Below are 17,243 nucleotides of genomic sequence, written 5' to 3'. Positions count from 1 at the left end.
CAAACTGTCAATGCAGAGATCTATAGTCAGCAACTGGAACGTTTAAATCAAGTCTTTCTTCAGAAACGTTCTTCACTCGTCAATCGGGAAGGTGTTCTTCTCCATGACAATGCACATCCACATGTGGCACACTTGACGCAACACAAGATTATGTTTTTTCATTTGCTGCAACACCATTTTAAAGGGAAAACGTATGCAAATGTGGAAGATGTTAAAGAGGAAAACAACATGTTTTTTGCTTCAAAACCAAGTGATTTCTTTAATTAGGGCATTAACAACCTGATTGTAAGATGGAAAAGCATCATCGATAAGAATAGAAACTATTTCATTTAATAAATGTTTTGTTTTGATATATATAAGTTGTTTGGGTTTTTCATCTAAAAAAGCAACATTAATTTCTTGAGAACCTAATAGTTTGGCATCTTCTAAAGAATGTTTAACATTTTATATGCTACTTCAGAAACAAGTGTTACAATTGATAATTAACTTTTTTTAATACCAGTAACAGTAGTTTTTTGAAAATGTTACTCTTAAAATCTTCATTCTTATAAGATTAAATTTACTACACTGATGTCAGCATGATGCAAAAATCATAGTCATTATGAACATTATGAAAATAGACTACTGACTGTAACATTAACCCATCAGTCTTTAACCTTTTTTTCTCCTGAACCTCCCTTATTTATAACATTCCTCACCTCTCCTTCCCCCACCTCCCAATATGAGTGAATTTTTCACTCAGTTTCTAACAAGGCTCACAACAGAAAAATATTTATATGGAAAGAATTCTTACCAAAATTTAAGGTTTCTCTTAAGTTATTCTAAGCTCTCTTATGTTTATCTTCTACCAATGCAAACAAGAGAAAATATTTAATAAGTCAATAATCTATGTATTTTCTTACTCTCATTATTGGCCACCTGAGAATTGTAATCACCCTTGACAAATTGTTTATTTCAAGGCTGTTCTAAGTTATCCTGTGCTCCCACTTTCAATGATACTGCTTCCTTCAGATGTTGATTTGTCCTACATCTTGGAAACCATTGCATTAATCTAAATATATATATAATTTTATTAGTCTTATTTCAATTCATTATATCAGAAGTATTTCATTTGGAACTTTCTGTTATGCAGTACCAAGCACTTTTCTTTTTCATTGAACAATTGCTAATTTCAGTGTACAACATTGTACAAATGTGTATTGTGCTGATCACTAATAGATTAATTAATTGTGTATTATCACCCTATAAAATGTAAACTAGGCTTATAAGTTGCAAATAGTATGTTAATGTTTCCTGCAACAAATGTCGTCTGTCTAGAAATTGGGTAATATATTCTATCAATAAGAAATCATGTACATAAGTGTTATAGTTGCTCAGAAGAACAATATTAATGTTTTTTACACTGAATCCAACTTTATCTGTTTCAAGTGTTTATTTTTTGAATAATATTTATAACTTTGATTGAAAATATTGTGAATCCTTGTTCACTTTTGTAAGTTTTTAAACATAGTAAGAAATGGGATAGTAACTTTTTGGATTATCCATATTGAATTTAATTTTTTAATTTTGTTAATATTTGTGTTTTGTTTTGTTTTTTCCAGAGTACTAAGCCATTAACCAAAGATATAATTTGGGCAAGTAAACCATTCTGTTTGCTCACAGAGATGGGATTTAAGGTAATTTCAATTTGATGTTGCTTTGATCTAGAGAATGAAACAAGTAATGATGATTCATTGATAGACTGTTTAGGCAGAGTATGCATGATGAAACTTTGTAGAATGGATGGCAACTGCCTGCTATAGAGACACAAGTGTAGAAGACGACAATTTGAAAGTCTTCCACCTTCTCTTTTCATTTCAATCCACATTAATTTATTCACTTTTGAAATAAATTAGCAAATTGTAATGAATTTAATTCAAAATATTAAAGTTTTTGTCAATGAATAAATAATACCAATGATGAAGTTAGAACATCAAAGTACGTAAATAATGCCTTGATTTAAAATTTGTGATTTTTTGAAATGTTTGTGTGTGTGTGTGTCCAGAAATAATTAAGAATAAAATGTACCATAAAATGTAGTTGAAAGTACTTCAGCAGATATTCACATTGATGTTAAAATACAGAATAGCCATTTATGAATTGAATAAGATAAAATACTGATAAGATAAAATATGTTTTCAAATGTACAATATTTGGAAATATATATGTTGGAGAACTGACAGGTCTAAGACTGAATAATATACTATCAATAATTTGTCCGAAATTTGGATAATTGCCCCATCCTGTTAGCAAACTATTTTTTCTTCTTATTTTAGTTGTGTCAGTACTCTTGAATATTTTTTTAATGTTTTTGCATGTTGAACTGTAAAGAGAAGATTATTTTTTGAAAAATATATATATTTTTTTGTTGTTGTTTTTTTAGTCATTCAAAGAAATTTGCTAGATGCCAAAGTTTTTTTTAAAGGCACAAAAATTGAAAACTTAAAATCATTTGGTATGTATTGTAATATCACATTTTTTAAAGTAAGGAAAGGTTTATGAAATGTTTTTTTGTATAAATTTTGAAGCATTTAGTATTAAGTTTTTAAAGGTTTTAATCTTTTATAGTTTGTTATTGATTTTAAGGGATGTATATTTGTGTTTCTTAAGTATTTTTTGAAAAGCATTATGTAACTTTGTTTGCTTTTAAAATAGATTGTAAGTATTTAGTATGTAGATTTTACAATTCAAGAGCAATAAAGTTTAATACTGAAGCTACGAAACCAATTACAGGAAGAGAAACAATTATAGTTGCACATTTATTCATTGTCACTTTTGTTGAAGTGAACTTTTAATGTATTATGTGTGTGTGTGTATATATATTGATATAATGAAATGGGAAGAGCAGTGAGACCTACTGTTAAAAGTGGTAATGCAATTATTATAAGTATCATATTTCTTGTATTAGGAAAATTTCTTCACTTTGCATTTTGTATTGATATTAAACACCATAGCCTATTTGTATCAAAACATGTCTGATAAGATTTTCCACTGTCTTTCTCCCCCCAGAAAAATGATGTGGAACATGCCTTAAAGCACAACAACATGAACTTGGAAGATGCTTTAAGTAGGTATATTTGTTGGTTTTTGCAATAGAATTTTGTTAACATTAATTATTTTTTAAATATAATAAAAGTATTGGTGTTGCATATTATTAATGTAGCTGGTGGAATAAACAAACACAGAATTACACTTATGTTACTAGTGATTAGTGTAGCTCACCAAGACTGCCATTTCTGTTGTTTAAAAACATAAAATAAAGCATAATTAGGCCTTATACTGGTGTAAATGACATATAGATAAATAATTGGAGAAATTAGCTTTTAATAGTATCTTATTTCTTGTACTAGGAAAGTTTCTTCACTTTTTTTATTTTATAATGCTAGTTTTGGAAATATAAAACTGTTGTCTCTACCTTTTTTATGAAGCTGCCATGCATGCTTAATTTCAAAATACAATATTGAGAATTCTTATTTACAGAAAATGATCTAATAAAACAAGTATTTCAATAAAATAAACACAAACACAGAAATGTATCCATTAAGTGTATTTGTTATATTCCCTTTGACAGTTAAACAATACAATACCATTAGTAACTTGCATTATTTGGAGGTAAGAACACTGAGAACTGCATAGCCTTGGGATGAACTATGTACAAGTTTAAAAATTTATAAGCTACACCAGAAAGGAAGGGAAGTCTATGGCAAATAAATTGTAAGAAAGAAAATAATCACAGATTTCAAATTATATATTTATATTTTACTAGCTTTAGAAACTTGGAAGTTCTAAAAAAATGGGAAGAAAGTTGAATTTTAAAGTTTTTCCACTATTTGAGCTAGAAATAAGTGATAAAATTGTAAAAGCAATTTACATATCTTAGGCTTTGTTTCGTACACTGACAAGGTGTGTCTGTGCAGATGAGAAATTTAACAGTTTCCACCATATCAATAAAACTTGCAAAAAAAACAAAACTTAGGGCTAGCACTTTTTTTTTTTAAATACTATCCAAAATAATCATAAAAAGAAGTTGAAATTTCAACATTTCAGCTATAATTTCATTTTGTAGGTATTTAAGGGGAGGTATCAGACAGAATTTTTCAACAACATGTGATATCGAACTAAAATTGGTTATACGAGTTTGATGTATTCTCTGTCTTTTACAGTTATATATTTAATATATATATATCTAATATAAATATAATATTTAAGTTGTAGCCAAACCTTTATAGGACCACATTTTTTGATATTAATAAATTCCCTGTACATTGCAACCACCAAATCAGTATAGTACAATTTGTTGCAATTTTCATAATTCATGAGTGCAACCTGTTCATAACTTAGAAACTGAATATATCTTTACTTAAGTGTATTCAAGTACAAATTTCCAAAATCCCAATATAGATATCTCTACTAGGCAATCTACTTAAACAAAATATGCACAATCTTGAACTGTTTAATTATTGTGTAAATGATATTTTAGCAACCAATTCACATTCAAGCTTTTTATTCTTATCAGAAGTTCTTGGAGTGTCTTTTGTGTTTATTGTAAAGCTGTGTCTACCATGTCCCCTTGAGGTGGATTCCTGTACATGGTGAGGAGACCTCCTAGGGAAGGTTCTGTATTTTCAGTGTGAAGGGGAGGAGAGGATCCTGGTGGTTGAGTGGTGTTAGGAGCACTGCAACACACCACTTTGGCCTTGAATTCCTATAGATGGGTGGCCTTGGAGTGGCTCACCTAGGATCAGTTGGCTGGTCCTGTTGGGCTAGGGTCAACTGAGTACCAGTGTTGGGCATTCTCAACAGGTTTTGTGGACATTGTGTCTGATGCTGGTGTTTAGGTATAGTGCTCACAAAACCCTGTCATTGCTGCAGTGTCCTTGTTTGACATTGTAGTGTGTCCCCTTGTAGGACCCAATGGTGGGTGGGGTTAGTGGGTACTGAATCTTTCTCCTTATATTATGGATCCCTCCAAATCCTAATAAAATAAAATAGTAAAAACTCAGCTTATTGGTAAACAACCATGCTTTGAAGACTCTGACCTTCAATCTTCAACTCATCTTGTTTCTGTACCTCGTTTTCTCATTATGCATTTTTTGTCACAAAAATCTTTATGGCAAATTTCTCCCTTTTTCATTGAGAAGGGATAAGAGGGGCTTGCTGGCTTTCCAAAGCCAGTAAAGAAACTACATTCTGGGGACATTTTGGTGGAAACATCTACACCAAAACACAGTGATCTTCTCTTGAAATCACAGGCCATTGGGGATATACCCATTGAGGTTACTCTCCATGCAACTTTGAATTCCTCACCAGGAGTTATTGTTGAGAGAGATTTGAAGAACATCCCCGAGTCAGAAATTCTCGCTGGTTTCTCCAGCCAAGGAGTTTCTGCAGTGCAACGTATCTCCACTCGTAAAGACGGAATTATGATGCCTATCAGTGTTCTTATTTTGACTTTTACATTGCCACGTCCACCTACCACTGTCAAGGCAAGTTATTATGGCCATATATTCTCAACTCTCAGATGTTTCTAGTGTCAGCTATTTGGTCATTTGAGGGCATCTTGTCATGGTTCTGTGACATGTGCTCATTGTGGTGGCAAGGACCATGACTCCTATGAGTGCAAACTGGACCCTCACTTTGGGTTCCTACCCTTCTTACTATAGATCTTGCCCAAAGTGGGTGGAGGAGAAAGAGGTACAGCATTTAAAGACTGTCAACAACATTTGTTACCCCAAGGCTCAGAAGTTATTGTCCCCTACTCCATCTTGGACATATGTCGCTGCACTATGCTCCACTGCTATGGTGGGAGTGCAGACGGACATTTCCATGCCTCTGTCAGAGACTTTATCACATCATTTGAAGAGTCTTTTGACCTCAATGGATGATCGAGTTAACAAGTCCACATCTACTCCTGTCTTTGTCACTACCATTCCTTCCAATGATGGCCCGGGTCCACATCCTATGGCCCTGGCCTCCGGTGTCTGCTTGGGTCCATCTTCTTCAGCTCCAAGATGCAGAACAATCATTCATTCACACCCTCAGTCACTAGAATCTAAGTCCAATGACAGAGATCTGCCCACTCGACCACGAGCAGTATCCATGGAGGTCGACAGACCTCCTTCTAGTAAAGAAAAACAGTGTGGTCGTAAACAAAAGAGTTCTCTTCCACCTTCGTAAAAATGGCCACTTTGATACAGTGAAACTGTCAAGGTTTTCGTTCTGATCTCGATGACATCAAGGCCTTGATTAATTTCTATCATCCCTTGTGTCTTTCCTTACAGGAAACATTCCTGAAACCTGCTGATACAGTCACCTTTTCACATTTTTCTTTATGACAGGTTGTGTGATGGATGAGTGCATGAAGGGATGGCACTGCTGATCAACCAGCACATGCCCACCTTGTCTGTGTCACTTGATACACCTTTGGAGGCCATAGCCTTCCGTGTTTCTATGGGTCGTACCATCCCTGTTTGTTCTCTCTACCTGTCTCCTGGAGAGACTTATGATCAATCCGACCTTGATGCTCTTGTTGAACAGATGCCATCTCCCTTTATACTCCTGGGAGACTTTAATGAACACAATTCCCTCTGGGGTGGTGCTGATATTGATGGGAGGGGTCATTTAGTAGAGCATATGCTCTCAGATCACAACCTTTCTCTCTTCAATACTGGTTCTTATACTTATTTTCATGCACCTTGTCAGTCTTTTACTGCCATTGATCTATTAATCTGCTCCTCTTCACTTTTTTCCTGCTTTTCTTGGAGGGTTGACAGTGACCATCAAAGCAGTGATCATTTGCTTATCATTTTGAGGGAGATTGTCACGTGGTTGATGCCACCCGACATGTGTGCCATGGGGGAAGTTGGCCCCTTTCACTGATCTCTCAGAACTTGATCCTGCCATTGTCTGTCTGCCATCAAAAGATGACTGCATGGTAGCAGTGACTGGCTGTATTGTCCAGGCAGCTGCTCACTCTATTTCTAATTCCTCAACCCATTTTCCTTAGTATTCTCATTCATGGTGGAGTCCTGTCTGCCAGGAGGCATGGAAGGCTCAAAAATGGGCCTGGGATACCTTTTGCAGGTATGCCACTCTTTCAAACCACATTGCTTTCCAACGTGCCTGTGCCCATGCTCGGCATGTCAGACGTAAAAACCAAAAGGAACCTTGGATTAAGTTTACAACTAGCATCTCTTTTACCACCAGTTCCAAAGTTGTATGAGACAAGATTCGGAGGGTCAATGGGTGGTATGCCTCCCATCGCCTTTCCATCTTGCTCTTCAATGGCCAGGAAGTTGCTGATGTACAGAGCATTGCTGATACTCTCAGTGAGTGCTTTTCTCGTGCATCCATCACTTCTATTTCTTCCCCCATCTTCTTGGCCATCAAATCTAGGGCAGAACGATCATCTCTTTCTTTTAAGGCCAATTGTCTCTACGACTATAATCACCCCTTTAAACTGGTGGAACTCAAACTTGCTCTTCATCGGTTGGACCTGATGAAGTTCGCTATGAGATGCTGCGCCATCTCTCTCCTGCTTCTCTTGCCATTCTTCTGGTTGTTTTTAACTGGATCTGGCATGTTTTTCCTGATGCTTGGCACTAGACTATTGTCTTCTTTTTCTCTAAACCTGGAAAGAATCCTAAGATTCCTTCTAATTATTGTCCAATTGCTTTGACTAGCCGTCTTTGTAAATTTTTGGAGAAAATGGTTAATGCTCGAATCAAACAACCTCCTCTCGCCCACCTAGTGTGAGTTCTGTCGACAGTGCTCCACCATGGACCATCTGCTTTGACTTGAAATGTCAATCAGGGAAGCCTTCATCAAAATGAAACATCTTTCCTTTGACCTTGAGAAAGCTTATGACACTACATGGAGATACGGCATTTTGCGGGACCTCCATTCATATAAGTTGTGTTGCCATTTACCCATTTTTATTCAGAACTTTTTATTGGACAGGAAATTCGAAGTCCATGTGGGTTCAACTCTTTCCCTTCTTTTCTACACCCCAATTGTGGGCTCTGTCTTGGTAATGTTCTTCTTCCCGTGGTCCCTGAGGCAGAATTCTTGGGCTTATCTTTGACTGTAAATGTACTTTCATTCCACACATCAAGAAGCTATGTGTCAAGTGTATGAGGGCACTGAACATCCTCCATGAATTATGGTCCTTTGGTCTATGGTCTCTACCAGGATCTCAATCTTGAAGATGCTGGACCCCATTCACCATCTGGGGCTTTGGCTCTGCTCGGGGGCTTTTTGCACTTCTCCAGTTCAGAGTTTTTACACTGAGTTCCACAAACCTCCTCTTCACCTCTGTCAGTTGCAACTTTCTCTACAATATGATACCAAGCTTTGATCCTTACCACAGCATCCCACCTGAGATTATCTTTCTTCCTCAGTGGGCCATGCACTTTCAGAACAGATAATCCAAAATTCCTCCCTTCGGCCTTCATATCCAAGCACAACTAAGTGAATTGCATCTGGCATTGGATGACTTTGCTGTCCCCAATTATCAGCCGATTCCACCATGGCTTATTACTATCTCCAACTGTGCCTTTCCTTGAGTAATCCGAGGAAGGCAGATACTCCAGATTGGAAGTACTTTCTTCTCTTTGCTGAACATCTTTCGAACCATCCTTCTATTCCAATTTTCATGGATGGTGGCTCTGTAGACTCGGCCATGATTTGCTGTAGCTCAGTAATTGCTTGCAGGATCCCCTCTACAGTGTCTGTGTTCACTGCCGAGTTATATGCCATTTCTCTTGCCCTGGATCATGTAGAAGCTATGCAGTACAGCTTAGCTATCTATTGGCTCTGGAATTGCTTAACGTTAGTTCTCACCCTGTTCTTGTTGATATTCAACAACGACTGGCCCATTTTTCTCTATCTTCTGTTTCCATCCAGTTTTTATGGATACCTGGGCATGTCGATATTTGTGGGAACAAGCTCACTAACACCACTGCTAAGTCCATCTGTTCTGGTGCTGTCATGGCTGTGCCTGTCCCATACATGGACTACGGGCCTATATTCAAGGCACGTCTTCGTGCCAGTTAGCAGTTGACTTGAGGTGAGCAACTTCATAACAAGCTTTTCCAGATCAAACCTTCTGTTGCTCTTTGGCTGTCTTGCTTCCATAAGGATCAGAAGGAGGAAGTTGTCCTGGCAAAGGCTACACATCAGTCACAGGTTTTCTTTTATCTGGTATTGACCCACCAATGTGTAGCATTTGTGACACTCTAGTCACAATAGCCCATATTTTACTATCGTACCGTCATTATGACCATATCTTTTCCACAAGTCTCTTACATTGGACGGTGTCATTGGTGGTGGTGACACTGTCCAACTTGATTGTATTGTTAATTTTTTAAAAGCAATTGGCCTTTTTAATTGTATTTAAATTTGTTATCTGAATTTTGGAAGTATTTTAGTTTTAACTCAATTTATTTTTACATTTTACAACAATTTTACTCTCACTGTTTTTTATCAGTTGTTTGGCACAGATAGCCTAGTTGATTTGCACCAACAAATTCCAACCAACCAACCAAATCTAGCACATAAAAATGGCTCCTTGAGAAAAGGCTTAACTACACTACACCTATCACAGTGTAATAAGTTTACAAAAATTGCTTAAAACACTTTTGAGGCTCAAAAACATGAATCAAATTCAATCTGTTCATAAATTGTTTTACCAGTTTGTAAAAAACAAATGCTAGTTTTGACAATATTTGTCATAATTGGAAATATGTATTATAAAAAAAAATACTTACATGCATTTTTTAAATCACATTTTATGTAAATTGACATGGTTATTACATAAATTTCTTTTGCACTGTTGACCGTCATTTACATCAAATTGTTTTGGTAATTTCAAAAGTCACATTTTTAGGCCAGGAAAAATATACATTTGGAGAAAGATAGCTTTTTATTTATGTATATTATTCATATATCTCTGTTCCAGTAAATTGTGAAAGTCTGTTTTATCAAACATATTTCTAACATATCAATTAACTCAAACAAAATTAATAATATCCTAACTTTTGTTTATAGATGTTTTTGCACAGGTACCTTTTCTCTTGATAACATACTGGATAATTGCCATCTAATTTTAAAACTTTTTTTTTACTTCTTTCAAATTAATAAAAACAGGTTAGATGTAACAAACACTTTTGATAAAAGCTATTTACGTTTGAAACTCAAGCTGTAGTAAAATCATTCATATTAAAAAAATATATATATATAAACTAGCTTACAAAATTTGAAATCAATTAACACAATCTTTTAACTCTTTTGCTATGGGCATATTTTTCTGTGCATTTCACAAAGTTTTAGTAAGTTACATTAAAAGTTTAATTAAACTACTTTCTTTTCACGGTATACGAATAAATTTGGCATAAAAATAGCTAATAATCCAAATGTTAATGTTATATAAGTTTTAAGTTATGTAAGTTATAAAGTAATATTAAGAAAAAAAATCTTGAATTTCCCCTAGTATAAGAATTGTAACATTAATTCTCTAGCTATGCCCTCTTCTCTACTTTATTTACCACCCTTCCAATAAGTATGAAATTTAATGTAAATTACTCATTATAATGTTGTTGCTCAGGCAAAGAATATCTTTTACAGCTTTCAATCTTATCAGATCTTTCAATCAGATCTCTCTTGCCATGCTCACCTGTCACATCCTTTCTTTCAAAAATTGCCAATAGTTCTGTCTGATGTTTAATACTATATTATTTATGACCAATAGAAAGCCAAGGCTTTAATCTATCAAATGACAAATTATACTACATTGTTTTTTTGTACAGAAAGTTGTCTGTTTCATTTCCAGTTCAGACTTTATTCCTATGGGAAACACATTGAAGAGATTAGCTAAATTTTTAACGGCTCTTGTCCAGTAGCTTGAAAGCCAGAAAAATTGTGATAGTTAACGAACATTGTCTGCTTTTAGCATGTTATTATTCTATGTTCTTTGGTGCATTATTTAATCTAGTCAAGAACACCTTAAATGTGAAAAAGAGGTGCGGCCAAAAAAGGATTGAGCGTGTGATTTAAAGGAATGAAATCGAAATTAGCAACAAAACTGGTAGCTACACTTATAGCATTGATAAGAATTTTACAGTAAATATTTATTCATTAGTTAGTCAGGCTGCATTTTTTGTTCAACTTTGAGCATGATGGTGGGTAACATAAAATACATGTTAAAGAAAATACACAAAAATTAAGTAAGAAAGATAAAATAAGTTAGGAGAACAGGATGTGGGTGCTCACACTGACAATGTCCCACATCTATATCACCCTTCACTGCTTGTAGGGCGTGGCATGGCCAGGTGGTTAGGGAGCTTGACTCACAATCTGCTGGTCGCGGGTTCGAATCACCATCCCACCAAAGATGCTCACTCTTTCAGCTGTAGGGGCATTATGATGTTGCAGTCAATCCCATTATTTGTTGGCAAAAGAGTAGCCAAAGAGTTGGTGGTGAGTGGTGATGACTAGCTGCCTTCCCTCTAGTCTTACACTGCTAAATTAGGGATAGCTAGTGCAGATAGCCCTCACGTAGCTTTGCTCAAAATTCAAAAACAAACAAAACACTGTCTGCAGACAGTTGTGGGAAGATTGACTGCTCTCCAAAAAAATATTGAATTAAAATAAATAATGAGAGCTGGAATGCCAAAGTCAGGAGTTAACTTTGTTTTACTTACACCCAGTTTTTCATTTTTATATTTCTTTGGAGAGTAGTCACCTTCCCACTACTGTCTGAGGCACTGAAGGGTAATATAGATGTGGACTTGATTACCCACATTTTACTCTCGTAACTTATTTTTGTTACTTAATTTTTATTTATTTTATTTAATATATGAGACTGGAAAAACAGTGTATCCCACCTGCAATGTGGATCCTACTTTCAGAGTAACCTCCAAAACCTATGGCACATTTTATATTTCACATTATAGCCTGTGCCCTGGTGGTACTTTTAGTTTATGCAGTGTCTCTAATGCAGTTTTTGTGTTGTTTGGGCCTGTTTTGTTAAGTGTTTCATCATAGGTTCTGTTTTTAACACAGTCCATCCATTTGATGTTAACCCTTGCTTGACTGTTCGAGTAGTAAATTTATATTTATATATATACATATATATACAAATATAAATTGTTGTCTTTTAATTGATAATGTCATCCTTCACAAAAGTTGTCTATTTATAATAATAGTTGTTGATATTTAAAGGTGGGTTTTATAAATAAGTGTAATTGGAAGTTTCAAGATTTTATAATTTTTTTCCTGGATAAAGGAGCAGTATAGGGTATCTTTTATGAAATATTCCTGAGAAACATATTATTTTGAAATATATGTTAGTAATTCTATAAAATAGGTAGTTTTTGTTTATATATATATATATATATATGTATATATGCAGGGAATGCTGCTCTCATGAGGTTTATATATTCAAGCGTGGCTTTTTCTCTTAAAGTTTATGTGCTTATAATAATAATTTTTGTGAATTTATAGTAAATTTCATGGATTTATTTGTAAAGCATTTGAATTTTTTAATAATTCATCACTTTAAAATTGTCTTTGTATTTGAAGCATTTACTGTATATCTGAACAGGTGATTTACAGTCAATGTCAAGTCGAGACATGCATGGTATCTCAGATAAGGACAATGTAAATGGTATAGGATGGGTCAAGATGAAACATGGTGGTGTCTCAGATGAATTTGGCATAAATGATCATTCAATGGAACCTTCTTTTGGTCCACTAAACTATCAAGGCTCAGCTAGTTTCCAGGGATCACAGATGATGTGTGGATTTGATGGTGGAAGCCAAATTTTCAAACCTCCTCTCAAGGTATGATAAATTGTAATTATATCCTTTTAATGACAGATTATCTGTTTCTGTACAATATATTAATAAATCAGAGTGTAATTCAACTGCTTTATTATTATTATTATTATTATTATTATTAATATATGTTGTGGAAATTTTACATCTAACAACTGCAGCTTTGTATCATGTCACACATGTGGTCTGAACAGTTACTAATGAAACTCAGTTTTGAAAACAGCTAGAGTTAACAGATATAAGTAATTGGATGAACCAGGTCCTAATCTGTGTACATCAACAGAGAGTAAACAAAATGATTTTAACAGTAATTTGTGATATTTCATCACATCAAATACCAAGAGCTGACAAAGGATTAATACAAAGTCCACAATATTTAGGAGGAAATAACAAATCTGGGAATTTTTTGATAGTATTTTGTGCCTGATAATGTTTCTGTTACATTGTATGTGTTTCAAAGCTAAAGGGTTATTCTTCTATGTCAGGGCATTAGGTAAGTTTAGTTAGGTTTACCAAGCATGGTAAATGAATACAAACTATTTTAATGACACAGATCCCTTTTTGTTGAATATTTTGTTGTCTTATGCAAACAATGCTCAGGAATAAAAGAACTTATTATTTATTGAAAACAAGTTATATATTTTAAATAAAAATTATTTTTACAAACAACTTGTTGGCAGAAATCATGATACAATGTGTAAAAAAAGTAACAGTGATGCCATTTTGAAAAGTGAGGTCATTGGTCACTGATAAATCTTTCTCACTTTTGCTTCATGTTTGCATGAGTTATAGCCAAAAGTGGTGACTTCTTCAATTGGTAAAATATTAATGAATATAAAACAAGTTGAAAACTGACTAAATGTATAAAATAGTATATTTATTGCATATTTTTTCCATATCAAGTTTTTATAATAATTTCCAATGTATATAAACAGTGGGTAAATTTGTAAAAAAAAAAAAATATCAAACAGCACTAAAATGGTAAGTTCAACAAGTTTTACAGTTTATAATTGTAGATTTTGACTTCATATGGAGGAATGTTTATTAAGAGATATGTTTTAAACATGGTTGAGAGGTAATCCTTCTCCATTTTCCAAAATTTGGATTACCAGTTACTGTGAAATATTGTTTTTGTCAAGTAAACTTACTGTTATAAAGGTGCTAATCAGGATTAGTAGATGGATATTTTTCATAAAATTCAGAAAGCTAAATTAATAAAATTGAATAATACTGTCCAAATATCTCTTGCTTGATGGACAAATGGATTTTTATAGGCTGTCATTCCTGACATGTTAAATTTTTCAGCAAAAACGACATAGAGCTTTAATTAATCATATTTCCATATTCAAGTGTTAATCAATTGATTTGGGTAATTGTTTGTAACAAAAATGTACATTAAAATTAAGCTAAATACATATAGATTAATGTCTTCGTGATAATATTCATATTTTAAGGTATGACCGATCAATAATAAACCATTACAGGGTAAAAAAAAGTGTGCATGTTTGAAAGTTAAGAATGTTATTCATATAAAGAAAAGTTACAAATTATAAAACAGTTTCTTTATAATTATATTTAACTCTTAACAGCTCATTTTTGTAAAATAACAGCATGTGTAATACCATTCATTCAGTCAGATCTTTGTTGAAAGTTTTAATGAGCCATAAAAACATACTGCGTAAACTACAGATAAGTAAACTGCATTATAGTTCATTGGTTTCAGTTAAGTAGTTTATGTTCAATAATCAGCACACACTTTGCTGCATCATTTTTTATTTTTGTAGATTATAAGTACTTTGTAGTTCTTGTAATTCTGAAATCTTAGATCATCATTGCCCTTTTCATACCCTATAACAAATCTGAATAACATGACATTGAGAGGTATTAAGTATGTAATTTAACATAATTATTAGCCTTCATACCTGTTATACAGAAGTAACTTAGATACACTGTTTGTTACAATATTGAAATAATTAATTTGTTCTATAAATACATCATGATCTGCAGCCTACTCTATCTTAATATAGGAAGAACAAAAAGCAGAATGTGTGTTTCTGTTGTAGAGTTTTAAGCTTATGAGATGTTATAGTATCTGAATCTTAACAAGCTTGATTATGTGCACTATATTAGAACAAAAACTGAGCTATTGAGTGATATTTGGTAGCAAGATGTTTGTCTTGCAATAAATGCTTTAATTATCTTGAGTTGTTGCAGAATTTCTATGAAGCAGACTGCATGATACAAGATTTACAACTGGGACAGATGAGGTTCTCAGATAAAATCCTTGGGAAATTGATAGTTATTTTTGACTGTTAATGATGACTGGGAAATCTGATAAACCTAAATGCTGAAACAGTTTTGCAATCCCTGCTTTCTGAGCACTCAGGGTTAAGTTTTATAGCAAATATTGGTGGACTTTTGCCTGGCAAAACTGAACAATTTGCAATTTTGCTCATAAATCAGTGTGACTTTTGTTTTGTCACCTTGTAATTATTAATTAAGATTGTTCTGTTCTTTCTTTACATTTTCACAAAAAAAATGGAAGAGTGCTCATCTTCTGGTTAAGAGCTGGTTTTCTTAACTTAATGGCAAGAGATTATGGCATTTTAAATTAAAATTCTTCCTGAGAACGGAGAATGACATTGAAGAAATTGGAAGTAGGCACAACATCACAGTCATTTAGAGAGTGTTTGGTAATATTATTGGTGTTGTACGTTTTAAAATTACAGAGCCTTGTAGTTGTTGATCCAAATATCTTTTTAGTTGCACCTTGGGCACGTGAACTTGTATACCACTAACATGGTATTCAATGAATGTTGTTTATGTTTAAAGTTGAAGATCATGTTTCAAGTACACTAAGTTGTAAAACTACCACATTGTAGTTTCAGTACTGGTCTACAGGGAATTCTTACACCCAATGTTAAGCCAAATATGAACAAAGCAGTATATTAAGAAATGAAAGCTTAGAACACATTAAAATGCCAGGGTTTTTGCTTAGTAATATTTTTCATGAAATAAAAAAGTCAATTAATCTGTAGCAGTAAAACTTCTTTTATTATTTAAAGGGATTTTAAAAATTTGGTTTCAGTATTAAATTAATAATGCATCCTATTTAAGTGATAAATATATTTTATTTTTCTTCTGAAAATGTTCAAACTTTAATCTTTATTAACTAATGAAATATGTATTTTAAAATACATCATAGGTATCACACACATACATCCTTCGCTTAAAAAGATGGTAAAAGATACTAATAAATTGATGTTAGCATAAACTGTTTTAACTGTTGTTGGTTTTGGTTGAAGAGCTTAAATTTTGTGGAAGGGGAGGCTAGGCTTACATATTTGATAAATCTAGTATTTTCATAATTAAATGAGTATCAGAAAAGGCTTTTCACATATGTACTGCTTCATTTATTGATTATAAATGTGAACTTTATCTGCTGTCACTGTGTTAGTGTAGTTTCTTTTTTGGGAATTTTTATACATCATTTTCAGACATATGTTTCAAAGTGGCAGTACCTTACTGATTAAACAATATTTGTTTTCTGAAATTTGACTGTAAATACAGAATGATTTTTCAGCCAAGATGTTTCTCTTCATTTCAGAACCAAGGGTTTAGTAGCAATACTCCTAGCCTGCTTAATCCAGCAATAGGTAGCCAATCATCTAGTCTCAATATGGGCAACAGTTTTAGTGGTTTGAATCCTGCCTTGGTTCAGAAAATATTACAACAACAGCAGCAGCAGCAGCAACTACCACCAGTATATGGTCCTGTAGGTAGCACAGAATACTACTGTATTGATCAGTTTCTATTATAAAAATCTAATTGCAGTGATTTTTTTTTATTTTTTGATTGGTCATATTCAATATTGTGGATGTAGAACTCTGTTTTGTCTAGAAATAGGTTTTTTGTTGAATTAATGTTAAAAATGGCAGAAAAGTAATAATATTAAAACAATTTAATTTAACCCTATCGAGATGGGTTATGGGTGAAATGCCATATCATCTTGTTTGTTGACTCGCATTCAAAAATTTTGAACTACTATTTCATGAATTTATGTCAGTAAATTTGGTATCAAACTGTATATTATAATTCAGATTTTAGTACTGTATATTACTCAATTTCTTAATGTAAAAATAAATTTTAAAAATACAGATAGACATTGATTTTTGTGTGTCACGTGGTATGTTGAATGCAGCACTGGTTCGTATTAGATGTTTGTGAAGTCGAAATACTAAGTCTATAGTTCCATACAAATTAGAAACTCAAGCTAGAATATATAATAAAAATGTATTATCTTTTCTATTTGTTAAGATATTGCTCATGTAATAAATCAAACACAGTGGCACCCCCCCCACCTCTTTCCA

The 17,243-nt window shown here is 33.4% G+C and overlaps 1 protein-coding gene across 3 annotated transcripts in view; it reads left to right on the top strand.

The window, feature by feature from the left end:
* Positions 1–17,243, top strand: part of LOC106469889 (protein Gawky-like) — an 84,977-nt gene that overhangs the window by 38,741 nt on the left and 28,993 nt on the right. For all 3 annotated transcript variants that reach the window (XM_022398464.1, XM_022398465.1, XM_022398463.1), the window contains exons 8-11: positions 1,602–1,676; positions 3,049–3,106; positions 12,641–12,879; positions 16,481–16,648. In XM_022398464.1, coding sequence (XP_022254172.1) covers positions 1,602–1,676; positions 3,049–3,106; positions 12,641–12,879; positions 16,481–16,648 — 540 coding nt within the window. The remainder of the gene's footprint in view (positions 1–1,601; positions 1,677–3,048; positions 3,107–12,640; positions 12,880–16,480; positions 16,649–17,243) is intronic.

This window comes from Limulus polyphemus, unplaced genomic scaffold, assembly GCF_000517525.1.
Source record: "Limulus polyphemus unplaced genomic scaffold, Limulus_polyphemus-2.1.2 Scaffold3709, whole genome shotgun sequence".
Lineage (NCBI taxonomy): Eukaryota > Metazoa > Arthropoda > Merostomata > Xiphosura > Limulidae > Limulus > Limulus polyphemus.
Note: the sequence above shows the minus strand (reverse complement) of the source record. Positions and strands in the feature narration are given on the sequence as shown.